Source organism: Schistocerca gregaria, chromosome 5 (genome assembly GCF_023897955.1).
Source record: "Schistocerca gregaria isolate iqSchGreg1 chromosome 5, iqSchGreg1.2, whole genome shotgun sequence".
Taxonomy (NCBI): Eukaryota; Metazoa; Arthropoda; class Insecta; order Orthoptera; family Acrididae; genus Schistocerca; species Schistocerca gregaria.
Window position 1 is genome coordinate 81,074,682 of NC_064924.1, and position 21,850 is coordinate 81,096,531.

Here is a 21,850-nt window from a genome sequence, read left to right on the forward strand (position 1 = left end):
AAGGCAGTTAAAGAACCAAGATAATATATTAAAAATGTCATTCTGCAAAACTTTATGGAACTAGAAGTAGCACCAACATCCTTCACTGAAATTAATAAAAATTCAAAAAAGTTAATGCTTTTACGGCGTTGATCGTATTACAAACAGAAAAGTTACTCCAACTTCATAATAAGTAATGCCCTTAGTAATATACACAATGCATCACCAGCACAGGGAGTTTTTCCAGACAGGTTCAAATGTGTATTTACTAAAGCACTTCATAAGAAAGCTGACAAGATACAGTTCTATAATTATCGTCAAATTTCCTTACTGACATCGTTTCCCAAAATTTTCGAAAAAGTAATGTACAGAACAGTAGTCGCACTCTTAAGTGGAAACAATTTACATAGGACGTCACAGTTTGGATACTAGAAAGGTTGTTATAGTGATTATGCTACTCATACATTCACTCATCAAATTATACAAGACTTAAACAATAATATATCGCCAACTGGAATGTTCTGTGATCTCTCCAAAGCCTTCGATTATGTAGATCATGATACTCTTTTAGAAAAACTCAGTTTTATGGAATTGATGGCTTTACAGACAGTTGATCTGTATCATACTTGACAAACAGAATGCAGAAGGTTGTGCTGAACAGTCCAAACACTGTCAGGAAGGTAGAAAATTTTAGTGACTGGGGTAAATTCGCAAAGGGAGTCCAATTGGATTGAATTTTTGGTCCATTTCTAATATACATGAATGACCTTCCACTTAACATTCATCAAGTAAAATAGGTACTTTTGGTAGACAATACTAGTGTTGTAACAAATCCCATAAGAGAGAAAACAACAGAAAAGATAATAAATGATGTTTTAGAAGGAATTCTTGAGTGATTCCCTGAAAATGTACTCTCCCTAAATTTTGAAAACACTCTATTTTCAGTTCTGTTCAACAAATCGAGTCATACCAACGACTAATGTAGCACATGGGCAGTAGTTAGTACGTTGGGTAGAATATTCCAAATTTTGGAGTGTTCATATTGATGGAAACTGGAAGAACTACAATATTGAGCTTCCAAGCAGTTACGTTCAGCTACATCTGTTCTGCATGTATCTGATAATTTTGAAAACAAACGTATCAACCTCCTGGCGTATTCTGAATGTTTCCATGCATTAACGTCGTTATGAATAATGTTCTACGGTAACACATCACTTAGAAGAAAGTACCCCTTGTGCAAAAGCGAGCAGTAAGAATAATATGTTGTGTTCACCCACAGACAACATGCAGATACTTCTTCTAGGGAGCTAGAAGTTTTAACTACAATGTCTAGATACATATATTCGCTAGTGAAATTCGTCATAAATAATAAATCACGATTTGAGAAAAATGATGAAATTTTGATCATTTACCCAATATCGTAAAACATTTAACAGGTAGGGAACCAAGATTTAAATCTAATTTGAAATCATTCCTCTTGGGTAACTCCTTCACAAACGAATTTCTCCTTAAAAACTGGTAGCCAGTAAAATAAATAAATAAAATAAAAAATAAAAAAATTAATACGAAGGCTCATTCTTCAATTGTAATTGTATGAGCAGGAATAACATCAAAATGTGATAATTAATGCTAACACTAGTCATGTATACATATCCTCTAAAACGACTCTTTCCATAGCTTTTCGATAAAGAAATCGTTCAAATGACCTATAGAACGTGTAACTCACTAACTAACTAATTAACCTGAGAGAGTCTGAAGTGGCTTCGTCGTGAATCTCCATTTGAGCCGCTGTTGGAAACATGTGATAGCCAGATTTTTGGTGCATTCAGAGAATACTTCTAATCAAGCTGCGGGCCTATGGGGTATCGTCTCATTTTTGCGACTGGATTCGTGATTTTCTGTCAGGAAGGTCGCAGTTCGTAGTAATAGACGGCAAATCATCGAGTAAAACTAAAGTGATAGCAGGTGTCCCCCAGGGAAGCGTCCTGGGACCTCTGCTGTTCCTGATCTATATAAATGACCTGGGTGACAATCTGAACAGTTCTCTTAGGTTGTTCGCAGATGATGCTGCAATTTACCGTCTAGTAAGGTTATCCTAAGACCAGTATCAGTTGAAAAGCGATTTAGAAAAGATTGCTGTATGGTGTGGCAGGTGGCAGTTGACACTAAATAACGAAAAGTAATATACATGAGTTCAAAAAAAAAATCCGTTGGAATTCGATTACTCGATAAATAGTGCAATTTTCAAGGCTGTCAATTCAACTAAATACCTGGGTGTTAAAATTACGATCAACTTCATTTGGAAAGACCACATAGATAATATTGTGGGGAAGGCGAGCCAAAGGTTGTGTTTCATTGGCAGGACACTTAGAAGATGCAACAAGTCCACTAAAGAGACAGCTTACACTACACTCGTTCGTCCTCTGTTAGAATATTGCTGCGCGGTGTGGGATCCTTATCAGGTGGGACAGACGGAGGACATCGAAAGGGTAAAAAGAGGACAGCTCGTTTTGTATTATCACGTAATAGGGGAGAGAGTGTGGCAGATATGATACGCGAGTTGGGATGCAAGTCATTAAAGCAAAGACGTATTTCGTAGCGGCGAGATCTACTTACGAAATTTCAGTCACCAACTTTCTCTTCCGAATGCTAAAATATTTTGTTGAGCCCAACCTGCATAGGTAGGAATGATCATCAAAATAAAATAAGAGAAATCAGAGATTGAACAGAAAGGTTTAGGTGTTCGTCTTCCCCGCGCGCTGTTCGGGAGTGGAATGGTAGAGAGATAGTATGATTGTGGTTCGATGAACCCTTCTGCCAAGAACTTAAATATGAATTGCAGAGTAGTCATGTAGATTTAGATGTAGACAGCGACCCAATGATGGACTCCATGGGAGTGTGAGGGCAGGCGTACTCCTTGTCAAGGTTCTAGTGGATCACGCATTATCCCTGACCAACACGGTGGAGGATCGCTGTATTGTGCACCAAGCATCTCGTAATTCCTTCACATCTTCGCCTGCCATCTGAGAACAAGTAATGGCCTCCCTTTAACATCCTTTGCAGCCTCGCATCATTGGATGGAGGTCAGTAGCAACCAGGCTACAGACTTACGGTCCCAGGCATAGGCTGCTGTTAACACCTCAACAAAAGCGGCTGCATTTGGAACGATACCATGACTGGGAAGTAGGCATTAGTGATGAATGGTGTCACACTGTGTTGAGTGACGAATCGCAGTTCTGCACTACCCCATATGAATATCGTCGCTACAGAGAGACAGAGCAGACTCCACTGGCGTTATGGCTTGGAGAGTAGTCCAGTATGACGTCAGATCCCTGCTAGAAGTGACTGAGGAGACTGTGGAACGTGACGAATATTCTGTGTCCTCATGTGTTACCTTCTGTGTGGCTGTAGTGATGCACCTATTCAACATAACGATTCTCGCCCATAACTTGCATGTGTCTGAACTGTCTGCGTGATACGTGAGACTAGCTCAGACACGATGTCCCTCTTAATACCAATATGTAAATAGCGAAGGCAATTTAGAACAGTGTGTGCCAGTTTGTCTCACGAGCGGGGACCATGGCCTTATAACAAGATCCATAACTGAATCAGCGCCTGCATCAAGGCCAGAAGGTTTGCAGCGTCATACTGGTAGATTTGCTCGTATTGCCAAGTACATGTATATGTTGCTCCACTTCATAATCGCGGAAATAACATTGCATACCCTGTCAACCTTTGAGTTTCGTTTCGTCTCCTCCTTCCCTTCTTGGTGCTTCATTTTTTTTGTCGAGTAGTGTATATTGTTTCATGTTTTCTCAAACCACTTTGCAAGAGTTTTTAACAATACAGGACTCTGAATTGTCAGTTTTATCCTATTGATTTTTTGCACCACCCTTGTTTCAAGTGCAAAGAAGCCTTTCAGAAAATTAGTAACTGGTTCTCTGCAAATGGACTCTCACTAAATTTTGAGAAAACAAAGTATGTACAGTTGTGTGCGGTAAGTGGCATAACAATATTGATAAATATAGAGTTTGAATAGAAGTCTGTTGCAAAATTTCTGGCTGTGCATTCTTGAGAACTTAAATTGGAAGAAACACATTGATGATATCAGCTACTTATGATATTACTAGTACTTCAAATTTTGGTGAAAAACGTCTCAATATAGTAGCCAACTATGCCAATTTTCATTCACTGCATTGATATGGCGCAATATTTTGGAGTAATTCGTCATTAAGACTGAGCCGTGCATGGCTCGCGTTATTCAGATTTATTCTTTGTCATTTTCTATTACCGTACTGTTGCCTCGATTTCTAATTCCATTACTGGTGTCACTCACTTCTTGCATTACTTGCCCGTAAGCGGCAGCAGCAGCGCGTATCGATAAGTGCAGAGTCGTACCATCTCTGGAGCGACCGATAGTATTTCTGGGTCGTCGTGTGTCTGGTAGTCAGTTCGTGACGCAGCAGCAGTGAAGTTGTGGGTGGGGGAGGGGGGGGGGGGGAAGGGGTTGGCGGAGCGCCGGTGAGGCACCGACAGCCAGTGCCCGCTGACCGCTGGCGACACACATGAACTGTCCGATAGAACGAGATTGGAGTGGGACGACTGTCCGTTGTTTGTTCGGTCGGTCGTCTCATCTGCCGACGTATACTTGGTCCTTTCACTGCTTCCGGGCCTGGGCAGTCGGTCGGTTGGTGTGGAGCAGCGAGCTGTTCTCCGCCGGACGTAGTTTGGCCGGGGCTGCTTGGGGTCTCGACGCGGTGTCGGAGTGTGTGGGGCTGTTCCCATTGCTACGAGGTCCATAGCTCACCAACAATGCAGACGAAATTTGAGTTTGGATTTAATTAATCACCAAGTCAACTGTTCAGACTGTGCCGTCTGCTTCTCGTTGTTGGCTGCTGGGAGATTCCCGCGAGCAACAACAACAAAATTCTCCGGTGGAGTTTCACTGTGTTTGGTTATTTGAATTGAAGTGCACCAGCGGTATCTTCTGCCTTGTGGCCGTTAACCTTCCGGTTGCCTTCCCTAGCCGTTGACGAAAATTTCAGGCAGTGTAGTTTCCTTAACGTGCTGTTGCTGTCCAGCACAGTGTGTAGTTTCACAGCTCCATGTATGATTGGTTGTGGTCGCCAATATCTTCTATGTTGTTCCGTTGAACTCCCTGTTGAGCACTGGTCAGGTGAAGTGGAAGTTATCTTGTCGGTGGATCCGTTGACTGTCGGTCGGCTTAGTTGTCGTTGGATCGTGAATGGTTGGCCTGTGTGCCTGTCTCACCTAAGGGAGCGTTACTCTTTGAATTCCAGGCCGACCCTCGGACATCTGAGCGGCCTTGGATGTAGTGCCCTTTTTTAATTCGTTCTTTTTGTTTGTACTTGTATGGCTTCTAGACGATTAAAAAAAAATTAAGGTTGTTTTGCCCTTAAGGCCTAAGATTCTTTAGGCCTTCAGCCTAATGTAAAGAACTGTCTCACGTAAGGCCTTTGGTATTTAAAAAAAATTAATGTTATGGAGTTTTAAGTGTTAGGCCTTGAGCTGATTTGAATTTAACTTGTTTTCTCTTGAAGTGTCTGATTCTTTGGGTCTTCAGCCTATCTAAGGAACTGTTTTAAGATAAGGCTTTGCCTTTTAAATTTCTGTTTTGCTTGAGTTTTGCCTAATTAAGAACTATTTTATGTGAAGCCTTTGCTTTTTTAAAATTTGATGTTGTTTAGCCTTAAGTGTTGGGCTTTCAGCCGATTCTGAATTCAAATTGTTTGCTCTGAAAATCTCAGACTCTTTCGGCCTTCAGCCTAAATAAAGAACTGTTGTAAGATAAGGCTTGCCTTGTACATTTCTGATTATGCCTGCGTTTTAAGTTATTGGCCTTCAGCCATTTGCAAATTAAAGTGGCTTTCAGCCGGTAACTGAACCCCAAAGATTAGAGCTGTGGGTTTAAAAAAAAATTCTGTGCTATTGTAATGCTTGATCAAATAATAAAGTTGTATGTTCGAGTGTAACTAACGGCTCCTTATTTTGGTCCCTTTCCATAATTTAAAGTACCTGTCCTGTTCTGCGGGTTAAGCTGGGCGTATCAACCGGAAAGTATTCATTGCAAAAAAGCACGTAAACAGACTAATAGCTTGAGTCCATCCAAGATCACCTTGCAAGACATTTATTTAAGGAACCAGGGGTACTACAATACCTTCGCAATACATACACTCACTTATAAAATTTGTTAGTAATAACCCATCCAAGTTTTAAAAAATGATAGCACACTGTATTGATACGATACTAGAGGAAGGGATGATCTTGACTATGCTGGATTAAGTCTGACTTTGGCACAAAAAGGTGCGAATTTTAATGCCATAAAAGCCTTGATCATTTACCCAACAGCATTAAAAGTCAGACAGTTAGCCAACCAGCATTTAAAAACAAACTAAAAGACTTTCTGAATGACAACTCCTTCTACTTAATAGATGAATTTTTAGATACGAAATAGTAATTGCACAAAAAGAAAAGCCGTGTAGAGGAACCTTATGTTAAACAGACAGATTTCACATCATTACGAAATGTCGTGTTCTTTATCTGTGAAACGAGTATGAATGTAATGTAACGTAATTTTATAGTAAAGCGTCAAAGAAACTGGTATAGGCATGCGTATTCAAATACAGATATAAGCAAACCGGCAGAATACGGTGCTGTAGTCGGCAACGCCTGTGTAAGACAAGTGTCTGACGCAGTTTATAGATCGGTTACTGCTGCTGCAATGGCAGGTTATCAAAAATTAAGTGAGTTTCAATGTGGTGTTATAATCGCCGCATGAGCGATGGGACACAGCCTCTTCGAGGTAGTGATGAGGTGAGGATTTTCCGCAGGACCATTTCATGAAGGGACCGTGAATATCAGGAATGCGGTGAAACATCAAATATCCGACATCGCTGCTGCCGGAAAGAGACAGTGCAAGAACGGGACGAACGACGGCTGAAGGGAATCGTTGAATGTGACAAAGAGCAAGTATTCCGCAACTTGCTGTAGATTTCAGTGCTGGGCCATCAACAAGTGTCAGCGCGCGAACCATTCAACGAAACGCCATCGGTATGGGCTTTCGGAGCAGAAGTCTCACTCGTGTACGCTTGATGACTGCAAGACCCAAAGCTTTACGTCTCGCCTGGGCCTGTCAACACCGACATTGGACTGTTGCCGAAACAAGTTGCCTGGTCGGACAAGTCTTGTTTCAAATTGTATTGAGTGGATGGACGCGTACGGGTACAGAGACAACCTCATGAATCCATGGACCCTGCACAGTAGCAGGGGACTGTTGAAGCCGATGGAGGCTTTTTAATAGTGTGGGGTGTGTGCAGGTGAAGTGATATGGGTCCGCTGACACGTCTAGATACGACTCTGACAGGTGACATTTACGTAAAGCCCGTCTCACAAGGAGCAAGGTTCGCCCCAAGTTTTCGAGATGGCGTGCATGCCTGACGGCTTGCAGGGAAAGAGCCGGCCATCTTCCATGCCGTAGCTCTCCCACAGTGCAAGCTCGGCAGCTAGTTGTGTTGTGATCGGCTGCATGTTGCGTCGAACGAAGATGGCTGCTTCTGGTGCAGATGTTCAGAGCAAACTGGCGTTATTAGTTGTTTTGGTGCTAAACGATGCAGAAACACTTGCTAATGAGAGAAGAAGAAAGAAAGAATGGACGAAAAACTGGATTAAGAGGAGAAATGCTGGAAAACTGTGCTCTGCATGCTTCATAAAGAGTTGAAGTTAGTTTGCATAACACCTACTTTTGTTTGAAAAGTATCACCATTTCCTTACTGTTTGACTTTTCGATGATTTTACTTTGGGTTACTCCACTTTAAATTGAGTACATAAATTGTGCATTTTGCTATAGCACTCCTTGCTCGTCGTATATGTCACTTGCAGCTCTTTCGAGTGCTTCTGAACGCAAGTGCAACAACTTCCTACCGCACCTGATAACAGCAGAGAAGCTACTATCAACAAAGGCTTCCCGCCCAAGCTTTCCGTGTCTGACGTCACAAACGAAACGCAGGTAGCACGCGGGGAAACTTACAAGAAAAATAGCACCGGACCTATCCTGGAAGCCCGCTAGCAGACGACGGAGCCCGCGAGGTAGCCGTTGCGCGAGCCAGCAAGGAAACTTCCAGCGAATCTTGCTCCGTGTGAGACGGGCTTAAGCATCCGGTCTGATCACCTGCATCCATTGAAGTGCGTTCCGCATTCCGACGGGCTTGGGCGATTTCAGCAGGACAGTGCAAATCCCCACACGTCCAGAATCGCTACAGAGTGGTTCCAGGACCACTCTTCTGATTTTAATCACTTCCGCTGGCCACCAATGGTTATTGAGCATTTCTGGGATGCCTTGCAACGTGATGTTTAGAAGAGTTCTCCACCCCCTCGTATTCTTACGGATTTGTGGACATCCCTGCAGGATTCATTTTGTCAGTTACCTCCAGCACAACCTCACTCGTCCAGAATCGCTACAGAGTGGTTCCAGGACCACTCTTCTGACTTTAAACACTTCCGCCGGTCACCAATGGTTATTGAGCATTTCTGGGATGCCTTGCAACGTGCTGTTCAGAAGAGTTCTCCACCCCCTGGTATTGTTACGGATTTATGGACATCCATGCAGGATCCATTGTGTCAGTTCCTCCCAGCACTTCTTCAGACGTTAGTCGAGTCCATGCCACGTCGTGTTGCGGCACTTCTGCGTCCTCGTGAGGGAGGGGGCTACACGATATTAGGCTGCTGTACCACTTTCTTTGGCTCTTCGTTGGATTATAATGACTGAAATCAATGAAATCCAACCGTAAATTTAATCGTTTCTGTGGATTTCCATTTTTATTCATAAACTACTACTTTCATCACTATTTGTAAGTAAGCTGTTTAGGTTTTTATGTTGGTAAGGCCACGTAGGGCTCTGTATGAAAATCACTGGCTGTTCTGTGTGCAGTCTGTGGCTGGTTTGCATTGTTTTTTGCTGTTGTAGTGTTGGGCAGTTGTCTGTTAAAAGCGCGTAGCGTTGTGCAGTTGGAGGCAAGCCGCCAGCAGTGGTGGATGTGAGGAGTGAGATGGCAGAGTTTTGAGAGCGGATGATCTGGACAGAGACAGTAAATTGTAAGCCTGGATGTCATGAACTGATATATATATAGCTGTGTTGCAGTAGTTCGAGCAACGAAGATTTTTGTAAGGTAAGTGATTCATTAAAGGTATAGGTTATTGTTAGTCAGGGCCATCCTTTTGTAGGGATTGCGTTGCGCTAAAAATATTGTGTGTCAGTTTAGTGCTGATCAGAATAGGTAAAGAACGAAATGTCTGAGTACGTTCAGTTTTGCTCACCTGTTTGAAAATCAAATAGCGTAAGAGTTTTATCAGCACAGTAGTTCATATGTTTTTCTAAGGGGACGTTTCATATGAATTATAAATAGGTTTTAAAATGATCCATTTGTTGAGTGATACTAGTACCTTATGCTTCTTATGAGGTCTTCGATGGCAGGATGTTCATATGCCACTTTGCAGTTTCTGAAATCAATGTTGAATAAGTATGAAGCAATTTCTCTTGTGATGCCCAGATCGAGAAGACCAAGGTCTTTCTTGGCTGCGTAGAAAAGCCTCGTGACACTGAACGTGTCCGTGACGAGCGGAGCGGACCCCCTGATGCTGACGTCGGTGTAGTTGGCCGGAGGGCTGTCCAGGGGGACGTGACTCACGACGGTCAGGTGGTGGCCCCTGGCGGCCAACTCGCGCACCAGCCGGCCCAGTGTGTTGAAGTGGCTGCCGCCAGGGTAGTGGAACAGTGCCAGAATGCGGGCTGCGTTGCAAGCACCCACCGCCAAACACACCACTAACGCGACAAGCCGTATATGTGCCTGCAACGAGGAGATCTCCAATAAGAAACCTTTTCATTGTTTTGGTGCTCTTTGCGTGCGCTTCGTCGGGCCTACGCCACTTCTTCATATCATTTGGCCACTCCTGGCAACTGCAGTCTCATGAACGGTATTTTATGCTTCAGTGTGTACCGTCATACACTGATCAGCCAAAACGCTACGACTGAACCGGATCATCATCTTTGCCTAAGTGTGGTGTGTCGTCTTTCGGAGCCTTGGCTTTGCTCTGCCGCGATTGGTCCGTTTGCTTTTAAATTTCGGAGGGCGCTGCGTTCTGGGGAGAGACCTGCTGACGACGAGAGTATCGAGTGCTGCTACCGGAGTGAGACAAGGAGTTTAGTTTCCGGTTGTGTGGAAGCGCAATGTTGCGGGAAATGTGGTATAACTTCTTGTGAACGCAAGTGATTGCTACGAGCGTGTGTACTCGGGACGGAGGCAGTCGTTCTGGATGGGCTGTGTGATAAGGAAGCTTGGCGTGGCAACTGTTGACGCGTCGTGTCCTCGTTGCTGTGGTGGAACTGGGGCGATTGACATAACTCGAGTTGGTGCTGGTTGAAACCTGTCGCCGAATGCTTGTCTGCCTTCTGGACTAACGGTGAGAATTTCTTGACTTGATGTGTCTCGTTCAATTTCTGCCTGTGTCGTCGGGTGTGTTTCGCTCTAAGGTCGTTTGCCATGGTGTTTCGCAATTTTAGTAGGCTCAGGCGTGCCCAAAATCCCAATTCAATGATCTGCTGTTATATTGTCAAGTGTAACTATCACTAGAAAAGAGTAGGAGCAGCATTATGCTACAGGAGGCGTTCTCCTGTGCATGTAAAACTATGATGGTAATTGAAGACTCGCTGACAGCTGCGAACCATATGTCTCCCTTCATGTTTGATGTCTTCACTGAAGGCTATCTAGTCTGTCAGCAGTACAACTGTCCATGTCTAGAAAACAGAACCGTGCTACAGTGGTTTCAGGAGCATTATAGAGAACTCATGTTGATGTATCGGCAACCAAATTCGCATATGTAAAGCTTATGGAATCCATATGGGTGGCGATCGGGCACCATCATCACGTACACAAATCAGAAGCTCGCTATTTACGCCAATTACATGACTTGTGCACTGACATCTAATGCCACATACCTACCAACAAAATGTCGGATCCGTGATATGTAGAATCAGTGATGTACTTCGTTCCAAAGACGGACAATCGAGCTATTAAGGAAATGGTCATAATGTTTTGGCTCATTAGTGTACGTCAGTTTGTTCCTGCTGTTGTCACCAAATGTTTTAAAGTGTCACTAGGAACAGGAATTTTTTCTAAAACTTTGATCATTCCAGAAAAGAAGTAGGCTGTTGTTACTTCTGTCTACGACGCATCATTGACCAAAACACAGAGAATTATAAAAAAAAAAAAAAACAGAAATCATAACATTCTATAAACTCACTAAGGGTGGAGATGACGTGTTAGAGGGAATGACTGTATCATATAATGTAGCTAGAAACACAAGATGTTCAGTGTTTGTATTTTACGGTATCATAAATCCAGATGTGTTAATAAGAGAGGGAAACTGAGAGGAACAAAATACTTGAGGCAGTTGTCTTCGCCAAAAAGAAAAAAAAAGTAACTGAGAGGAGTGAAGAGTTTTCTAGTATGAGAAGTTCTGAACCAGAAACAGCTAACTACAGCCTCCCGAGTAGAGTGTGTGGGCTGAGAAACAAAAAAGTAGGAACACCAGTTATGTCTGTAAAAACTACGAGGAATACATTTGCCTTGTACAGTCTATTACTGCTTGCAAACGCTGTACGACAAAATACCCCATTGCATATGTGCATTATTTAGATAGCAGTTCGTTTTCATGTACCTCCATTTTGCGTAAATGCTTTCGATAGAAATATAATTCTTTCCATTCAAATAGATATGTTAAAGAGATTTATAATGATACTAGTCAACTGCCGTCTTGTGTGCAATTACACTACAGATTATTTAGGGACGAATTGTTTAAGTGAGTAAATTTTACGAAATAACTACGGCACAAATATATGAACAGCTGTCGATTGCTTCCGCTGTCCATGCCATGTCGCTAAAGTTTCAAAGCAGAGGCTGAAAGAATATATCGAGCAACATCCACATAAAAGAAGTTTCATTACTCGAGCAAGAAGTTTTAAAATATGCTTAGCAGACACTTCTTGTTGCCAGAAGTCACAGGTAATTTATTCAATGGCGCAACGTCTCATTTGCAATGAACAGCACCCAATCTGGAATTGGACGAGGAACACACTACCATTTACCAAGAGAATTATCTCAAACGCAGTCTCTGATGGATAGAAAGAAGGCTACCCAGATTTAAGATCATTCCCAGCCACAAGAAATAACAGTTATGCTTGATTATTGGGACATTTCGTGTCCTATGTTTGTAAGAAGAACATACAATTGCCAGAAAACTATATAGATTATCTGTTTCAACAGCTTTTGATAACACAGGAAAATTTAGGAGACAAGTACACACGTGAAAATTTCTAGCGCTGGAACTTCTCTGGGTCTAAATTAAACCTACTTCGAAGAAGCACATAGGTACAACACAGGGAATCGATGGATTAGTTGGTGTTACTCCCCTTTAACCAGAACGGCGATATCCAGAGTGGCAATATTGATGCCTGGGATATTTAGAAGCAGATTATTTTTTCATTTGAAAGCTGGCGGAGCAGAAGAAAAATTTTGAAAAGAAATAGCATTAAATATATCAATATTTTATTTCATTTCCTGCTGGTGTTTCATTTTTTATGCCGCATATGTGGGGGTGTAGAACTTATTTTCTTTATCTAATTGCCGTCTTTGTTTGATCGGAAGCCGAGAAGCAGCATCACATGTTATGGATTTTCATTTGACAGGAATGCCGACAGATCAAAGAACATATTCGCAGGGGAAAGATACACAGGAGTTAATGTAGACACAACTGGCGAGCATGTGGTGGCGCTACAGGAAAGTATGATGGAGCCACACGTAGATTGCTAATCCACGTCTGTGCTGTAGTGCTTGACTTCGAAGTCTAGTGTTAGAAGAAGTTCTCACCACCAGTCTTCGACTGGCAATGGAAGCAGAGGAGGTTCAGTAAAGATACTGAACAGGAAACTTTTCATACCTGTTCATTTTCGCTGCATGGGCACCAGGTCGTGGTTTAAGCCTTGAATCTGCGTACGAGATTTCGTTTCCAGCGCTGCAATGGTCATCACAAGCTACAGTATGTGATCAAAAGTATCCGGACACCTGGCTGAAAACGACTTACCATTTAGTGGTAACCTCCATCGGTAATGTTGGAATTCAACACTGTGTTGGCACACCCTTAGCCCCGATAACAGATTCCACTCTCGCAGGTATACGTCCAAACAGGTGTTGGAAAGAATGGGGAATGGCAGCCTATTCTTCACGGAGCGCTGCACTGAGGAGAGGTATCGATGTCGGTTGGTGAGGCCTGGCACGAAGTCGGCATTCCAAAACATCCCAGAGGTGTTCCACAGTATTCCTGTCAGGACTCTGTGCAGGACAGTCCATTACAGGGGTGCCATTTCGTGTAAACACTCCGCCACGGAGATGAACAGGTGCTCGATTGTATTGAAAGATGCAATCGCCATCCGAGAATTGCTCTTCAACAGTGGGAAGCAAGAAGGTGCTTAAAAATCAATGTAGGCCTGGGCGGTGATAGTTCGTCGCAAAACAACAAGGGCCCCTCCCTGAAAAACACGATCACGCCACAACACAACCGCCTCCGAATTTTACTGTTGGCACTACATACGCTGGCGGTTGACATTCACCGGGCATTCGCCGTGCCTACACCCTACCATCTGATCGCCACATTGTGTACTGTGATTCGTCACTCCACACAACGTTTTTACACTGTTCAATCGTTCAATGTTTACGCTCCTTACACCAAGCGAGGCGACGTTTGGCATTTACTGGCGTGATGTGTGGCTTATGAGCAGCCGCTCGACCATGAAATCCAATTTTTGTCAGCTCTGCCGAACTTTCATAGTATCTGCAGTGGATTGTAAAAATGGTTCAAATGGCTCTGAGCACTGAGGGACCAACATCTGAGGTCATCAGTCCCTTAGAACTTAGAACTACTTAGACCTAACTAACTTAAGGACATCACACACACCCATGCCCGAGGCAGGATTCGAAATTGCGACCATAGCTTTCGCGCGGTTCCAGACTGAAGCGCCTAGAACCTCTCGCCCACATGGTCGGCCTGAAAGATGTACAATAGGGAACTGCACCAAGGCACAGATTGTTGCCCTCACATGCCACCACCTTGAACGGATGGTGATGCTAGCCCACAGTTATGGTACATTGCACGCTAACCACCCCTATTCACAGCTGTTATTGATGAAGTGTCTCAGCACATGTTTGCCAGGCCTTGATTCAAACCATCACTGATGACAATGGCAGGCAGCATCCAGTGGCACTGGATGCCGCCTTCATGTACATTGTGGTACATTGTACACTAACCACCCCCATTCACAGCTGTTATTGAAGAAGTGTCTCAGCACATGTTTGGCAGAGCATAAACCGCTCGGCCACACCGGCCGCCGTAGTGGATTCTGATGCAGTTTGGAAGTCTGGTGTGATGATCTGGATAGATATCTGCCTATTACACATTACGACACTCTTCAACTGTCGGCAGTCTCTGTCAGTCAACAGATGAAGTCGGCCTGTATGCTTTTGTGCTGTACGTGTCCCTTCACTACCACATCGGAAACAGTGGACCTAGGAATGTTTAGGAGTGTGGAAATCTCTCGTACGGACGTACTACACAAGTGGTACCCAATCACCTGACCAGATTCGAAGTCTGTGAGTTCCATGTGTGAGTGTGTGTGCGTGCTATTTTGTCATTCTGCACAACATATTAATCTGAGATGTACCCTGCACCCTGTGGCTCCTGCAAGATGCAATTTCCACCCCCACACTACTGCAGAAGTCAGACTGACACTCCTAACGCTGTAAAGAGAAATGCCTGAAAAACTTTCAGCGATAAATATCTTCTGGAGTCGTCCGCTGTAAGGAAATGACACAAATATTCACAAAATTTCTTATGTAACTAGTGGGGTACTTGGGTACTGGAGTTGTGTTAGTTAATGTAAGAGAAACATGAAACTAACAAAAATTATTGTTTATTTTGCCAAAAATTCTGAGAAATCACAATGGCACTTTTAGTTATGAACTGAATACATCATTTCCGGCTTCTTTTCGGAATGTGAATTTGCCTCTTAGGGGATAGGATTCGCTAATGAAATTTCTATACAAAGTTTTTAGATTGTTATTGACTTGACAGAATGTCTGAGAGCTGTGCCTACTCAACTTGAATAATTATCCATTAGATTGTTGCTAGGTACAGTCGAGGCTGTCACGTGTGAAATGCAGTGAAGGGTACTGTTGTGGAGGAAATATGTGGCTCGCAATAACAGTAGCGCACAATACCATAAGCTGCGATGACTGCTGTCTGCGCCACTCGCTGCTGACAAATAAGATTCGTTCCATCTGGACTGACCTTCGCCAACCAAACTCTCCCTAAGCATTGATGAAGTCAAGGACTCCTATTCGCCCCTAGTCTAACTATTGGCGTGGTACACCGGTCAGATAACCAGTCCACCGCGACGCCACTCAAAAATTCACTCACAGGCTTTTAACTATAACTCTGTCCGTTCACACCGCACAGTAAGTGTGGCGGCCAACACAGTGAACGACGCTTAATCGCAAGGACTAAATATAGAGTCGCCCTCTGATTCGCTCTCGACAGAGGTGCTCTCCCAGTGAAGTACTGAGGAGAGACTAGTTCCTCACTCTCTGAGTACACGTACGAGCGCGCACACCCTCGTTACATGTTCTCGCTCCAAGAGCGACAACAGAAGGGCCCCTCTCCAGCCAGCCGTGAAGGTCTCTTCCATTACTCCTTCAGCTCAAGGCGTCAGAAATATCTTCTGCCAATCAGCATTGCTCTTCTAAAACGGGATAATGACGTTTCGTTTAAGGCGACCAATGTGGAAATCTGTAGCATCGGCGCTTGGCGTTTGCTGTCTCCTTGTGAAAATATCTGAAACTGCGTGCTACGTGTAAAGAATGCGTAGGCTGGCCACTCCCACACAATGTAGCGGAATTTGTTTTCAAGCCGAACACAGGGTCGTTCCTCTTTTCTCTCAGGCAAACGCTGTCCGCTCCACGGGCAGCCGCCGGCGGACGTAGATAGCTCCCTTTGAAAACCTCTGAAGGGACCGGCGTCCTGGCGTGTGGTGTTTGCCTCTCCTGAACTAAAAGCTTTTGTGACTGACGTGTCTTGAAGGTGTGTGTGTACACCAGCCTTGAGTATTTCAACCACGGTGTGCACTTGCGATTTATTAGTTATTAGCATATCGTTTACATGACTTCATACAACATTGACTTTATATTATCGAGTTTGGGTTCGAATCAAGCGTCATGATGTGCGGAATATGACTGTGAGGGCGGAATATGTAAGCAATGAAGGTCAGGAGACCACGACGTGTTACACGTGGAGCGCCCTATTCTGCTCTCTCACGATCTCTTGACGACTGAGGTCGCTGATATGGAGTACCTGGCAGTAGGTGGCACCAAAATGCACCTAATATCAAAATCGTATGATTCTGGGGGGTGTCTGGATACTCTTGATCACATAGTGTATATATTGTCATACTGTAACAACAAGGTCAAACAAGCTCAGCAAGCTGAACAGTTTGTACACTGATAAGCTTAAACATTTTGACCACTGCCCACAGTGATGTTGGATGTCGCCCGGTGGCGTTGCGGTAAGGAATGTACATAAGTGGGAATCATTCTAGTGACAACATGGACTGCAAATGGGGATATCTACTGCCATAAGCGACTTTGACAAAGATGATATAATTGTTACCCAAAGCCTGTGAACTCTGAAAAGGCGTAGCTGGTCGAATGTTCACGTGCTACTGTCGTGGGCTTCTACGGAAAGTGGTAGAACGACAGTGAAACAACCACTAAGCGGTAGGTGGAAGTCCACGACTTCACAGAACGTGAGTTTCGGAAGCTTGTCTGCTCCGTAGAGCAGAATAGGTGGTGGTCTGTGACATCTCTGCCGGAAGAGCACAATGCTGATTGCGTAAGTGTTTCGCGGAACACCATTCACTGCACATAGTTGAACACGTGTTTCCACAGCAGACGATCCCTACAACGACATCGTCAGATACTAATTCAGTGGCCACGGTTCATCGGGATTCGCTCACAAATCAACGGAAACGTGTCGGCTCTTCGGGTGAATCACATTTTTGCTACACCAGGTCGGATCATCATCTCCACAAATTCCGCATCCACACGAATGGCTGTTCGAAATGTGCACGCAGGCTGGTGGGAGCAGTATTATGCTATGGGAGACATTCTGCTGCTCTCGCATGGGGCCTGTGGTGGTTGCTGTAGCAACTCAGTCACTTCTGACACCTGCGTCGCTCATGCTTCCCCGATGGCGACGTCACCTTTGAGCAAGATAATTGTCCATGCCTCAAATCCAGAGTAGTGCTATACTAGTTTGAGGAGCTTTATAGTAAACTCACGTTGACATTTTGGCCACCAGACTCAACTGATGGAAATCCTGTGGTACCCATCTCGGTTGCTATCAGGCCCCAATACCGCGAGACCAGACTCAACTGATGGAAATCCTGTGGTACCCATCTCGGTTGCTATCAGGCCCCAATACCGCGAGGCAACGAATCAGCAGCCCGTTGTTTACGGGAATTACATGACTTATGTGTAGAAATATGTCTCACGTACCACCACAACCCACCAACAAACTGTCGGATCTATGATACGTACACTAGGTATTTTGTTCCAGAGACAGCCCAAAATGCTATTAGGTAGGTGACTATAATGTTTTGGCTCGTTAGTGCATATATCCATAACACATGTCGGCTCGAGCCTGCCATCTTAGGAAGCGTTCAAACGTTGTCATAGTTCTACAGTTACCTCTGAAGATTTTCGTGTGTTTCCTGCCGCTGTAAATTATTCACCTTTACTGTACTGGGACAAACGTGACCGAGCGCGATGCGCGAGTGTTGAATAAGTTCCTTGATTTTACTTTTATTTGCGGTTTGCTTGTTCGCCTGTCTGTGGTGCAGCTCTAGGGCATTTTTTTTGGTGTGTCTTAATTGCACCTTACGCCACACCAAGGCACACACTGTATTCGAGAAGGAAAAGAAAATTGTACTTAATTGTTCACTTTTCCTTTAGTTGTTGTATTTGCTGATTTCTGTATCCTTCCAAGTGGTCGCTACATCAAACACAAAACAATATGTTGAACTTGTGGAAAGTTACTTTTATTTCTGGGCAGATTTCACTTTGCATTCTTGTTAGCAAACAGTACACAGAATTTTCAGGTATATTGCTCGTTAAGCAGATTAATTTACAGTGAACAATATAGACAATATTAAGCTGAGGAGTATTTCTCTTCGTGGGTATTTCAAATCAAACTTTGCACTTCATGTCAGGCAACTTTCATAACGCACCTGAGTATTGCGCTACAGTTAAACAGTTTGCACTATGTACACCGTTACTTTCTTCTGGGATTTAATTTGGTATATTTCGAATTCAGTATTTCGCCAAGTTCGAAGTTTTGCTTTGCGACACTGTTCACATTTGCAACCCGAGGCCAGACAACAGTCAGTATTGCTCAGCTGTTGAATACAAAATTTTAAGCGCATGTCACACGTGGAAAAGTTTTTGAAAAAAGAAAAGAATATTCAGTATTTTCTTTTATTATTTTTATAGAAGGCTTACACATGGACACGTGGTAACAGTTCGTCTTACTGAGCTAATCTGACTCTGAAGATAGTATCTGAGACCTTATAGCCTCTGTTGATGTCTCTATTATAAGGGGCTAAACAGCAGGCACTGAATGCACTAGTCAAAAGCCCAATGCCAACATTACAAAAATCAGTAAGAATAGTAATACCGTCCGTGAAAACCTGCACTGAATGACCAGAATGCTTTTCGCCAATTTTCTAGTTTAAATTCTGAATCTCGGCCCAGTGTCTCGTTGAGCGAGGACATACGACACTGTCGCTGGCCATCCGCCCGTGGTGTGGGAACTATGAGACAGCCGATGAAATGAAATGTGGTCATGGCTAGGAGTTCCTATCAAGTAGACCAGTTGCCCCTGGTGCAAGTCTTCTTAGTTGACGCCACTTCGGTGACTTGATTGCAGATGAGGATGAAATGATGATGAGGCAACACAACACTCAGTTCCCGAGTGAAGAAAATCTGCGACTCTGGGTAAATCTAACCTGGGCTCCTTGCACGGCATTCCAGAATGCTTTTGACACTGTACCACACAAGCGGCTCTTAGTGAAATTGCGTGCTTATGGAATATCGTCTTAGTTACGTGACTGGACCTGTGATTTCCTGTCAGAGAGGTCACAGTTCGTTGTAATTGACGGAAAGTCATCGAGTAAAACAGAAGTGACTTCTGGCGTTCCCCAAGGTAGTGTTATAGGCCCTTTGCTGTTCATTATCTGTATAAACGATTTGTGAGACAATCTGAGCAGCCGTCTTCGGTTGTTTGCAAATGACGCTGCCGTTTATCGACTAATAAAGTCATCAGAAGATCAAAACAAACTGGAAAACGATTTAGAAGAAATAACGGAATGGTGCGAAAAGTGGCAGTTGACCTTAAATAACGAAAAGTGTGAGGTCATCCACATGAGTGCTCAAAGGAACGATTAAACTTCTGTTACACAATACGTGAGTCTAATCTAAAAAATGTAAAATCAACGAAATACCTAGATATTACAATTAAGAATAATTTAAATTGGAAGGAACAAACAGAAAATGCTGTGGGGAAGGCTAACCAAAGACTGCGTTTTATTGGCAGGCCACTTATAAAATGTAACAGACCTACTAAGGAGACTGCCTACACTACGCTTGTCCGTCCACTTTTAGAATACTGTTGCTCCATGTGAGATCCTTAACAGATAGGAATGACTGAGTACACCGAAAAAGTTCAAAGAAAGGCAGCACGATTTACATTATCGCGAAATATGGGCTACAGTGTCACAGAAATGATACAGGATTTGGGATGGGCATCATTAAAAGAAGGGCGTTTTTCGTAGCGACGGAATCTTCTCACGAAATTCCAATCACCAACTTTCTCCTCCGAATGGGAAAATATTTTGTTGACACCGACTTACATAGGGAGGAACGATCACAGAGATAAAATGAGGGAAATGAGAGTTCTTACTGAAAGATACAGGTGTTCATTCTTCCCGCGCGCTATACGAGATTGGAATAATAGAAAATTGTGAAGGTGGTTCGATGAACCCTCTCCCAGGCACTTAAATGTGATTTGCAGAGTATGTGCTGACGTCGTGTGGCACCCACTGCCACGTGGAAGTGTTCAATTGGACGCCACTTCGGCGACTTGGGTGTCTCTGAAACCAATGGTACCCATTTTGCCCCAAGACGATCACCCATCCAACTACTAGCCATGCCTAACGTTGCGCCAACTACGGTGAGTAGACGATAACTGGTATTAGGAACGTGGCAAAGCCTTGTTAGATCGCCGATGCCTTCAGCATTCTTCGAGAGGAGCAGCCTGTGTGCTTGGAACGGGTTTCATCCTACCCCTTTCCTCGTCATCAAACGACGCAAATGCGACACCACATTATGTATTCGATAGTACAGTCTAATACACTCGTCAAATACTCTTGAGATTCGACTCTTATGCACAGGATGGAAGTAGCCATTGCCTCTCGAGGAAGCAAACCCTTTGGTAATAGCCCTCAAAAAATCCAAGGCGTCTCTCAGGGAGCAATACGGCTCTTTCTTACTTTCTAAAAACTGGACGACATTGGATATGTTCTTTCTAATTGTAGAGAACACTCTGAAGAAAATTATGTAAACTCAACCGCAGTAATAGAGACTACTGGAAAATAATGTCGTGTGTATTCTACAGTGAGCAGTGAGATTTCAGACACTTTACAATGAGCAGTGAGATCTCAGACACTTTACTGCTTAAAAGTGAAAAAACGGCTGTAGGAGTTACCTTCATTCCTCTGGCCAACCTGTGCGCACCTACACTGAAAACATTAGAGACACGATTGCGTCCGCGCACTAGTTTGTAGTCTCCACGTGCCGGCACGCTATTACCCCACAAGCCCTCCCCCCCCCCCCCCTTCCCCACCCCTCCTCATATTTTACCAGTTAATCACATGTCCCAACAAACTATTATTTTCTTTGCATTCTCACAGGCAAAGCTCATAAGCAAGATAATTGTCACAGATAATACGTTTACTGTGACAGGTTACGTACAATTCTTTTCAGAAGTACAAACCTGACATTGGGTAAACGCTATCTTCTGGTGAGGCCGCAACACTCCAGTGTAAAGGTAATGGGCAGGTTAAAAAGCACAAATGTAAATGTTCCCTTCTGACACCCCCCCCCCCCCCTCACCCCCTCTACTCCATCGAAGCTCTCTATCGGAAGCCAGTGGTTAAGATATTCTACATCTACACCTGCGTCTACATTCACACACCTCAAGCCATCATACGCCGAGTGGCAAACGGTACCTTGTATCACATCCATCATTCCCTTTCCTGATCCAGTCGCAAATGGAGCAGAAGAGAGACGACTGTCTACAAACGATCCCCTATCGGCCTTATCTTGTCTTCACGGTCATTACGCGAAATCTAGGTTGGTGGCAGAATGATGATTCCGCATTCTGCTATAAGTGCAGCTTCTACATTCGTTCATAATCGCGTTTCGCAGAAAGGTCTTCTTCCTTGCAGGGATCCCCATTTGAGTTTACGAAGCATCTCAGTACCATTCGCGTGCTTTTCGAAGCACCTCCGTGAATGTTCCTATTATCCGACTTGGAAGGGAACCCAAGCAGTCCAGTGGCACTCACGAATGGGTCGCACAAGTACATTGTTTCCTTTATAGATGAACCATTCGCCTTCGTCCCAGCCGATCTTATG

General features: G+C 43.8%; 1 protein-coding gene across 2 annotated transcripts in view; it reads right to left on the bottom strand.

The window, feature by feature from the left end:
- The window catches only part of LOC126272569 (UDP-glucosyltransferase 2-like), a 92,301-nt gene extending 71,313 nt beyond the window's left edge, over positions 1 to 20,988 (bottom strand). The window contains exons 1-2 of one of the 2 annotated variants that reach the window (XM_049975490.1): positions 20,920 to 20,988; positions 9,439 to 9,842 (exon numbers count right to left, since the gene is read on the bottom strand). In XM_049975490.1, the coding sequence (XP_049831447.1) occupies positions 9,439 to 9,842; positions 20,920 to 20,925 (410 nt within the window). In that variant the 5' untranslated portion in view covers positions 20,926 to 20,988. The remainder of the gene's footprint in view (positions 1 to 9,438; positions 9,843 to 20,919) is intronic. The other variant, XM_049975491.1, reaches the window with a different exon arrangement.
- Between the last annotated feature and the right edge of the window lie 862 nt (positions 20,989 to 21,850).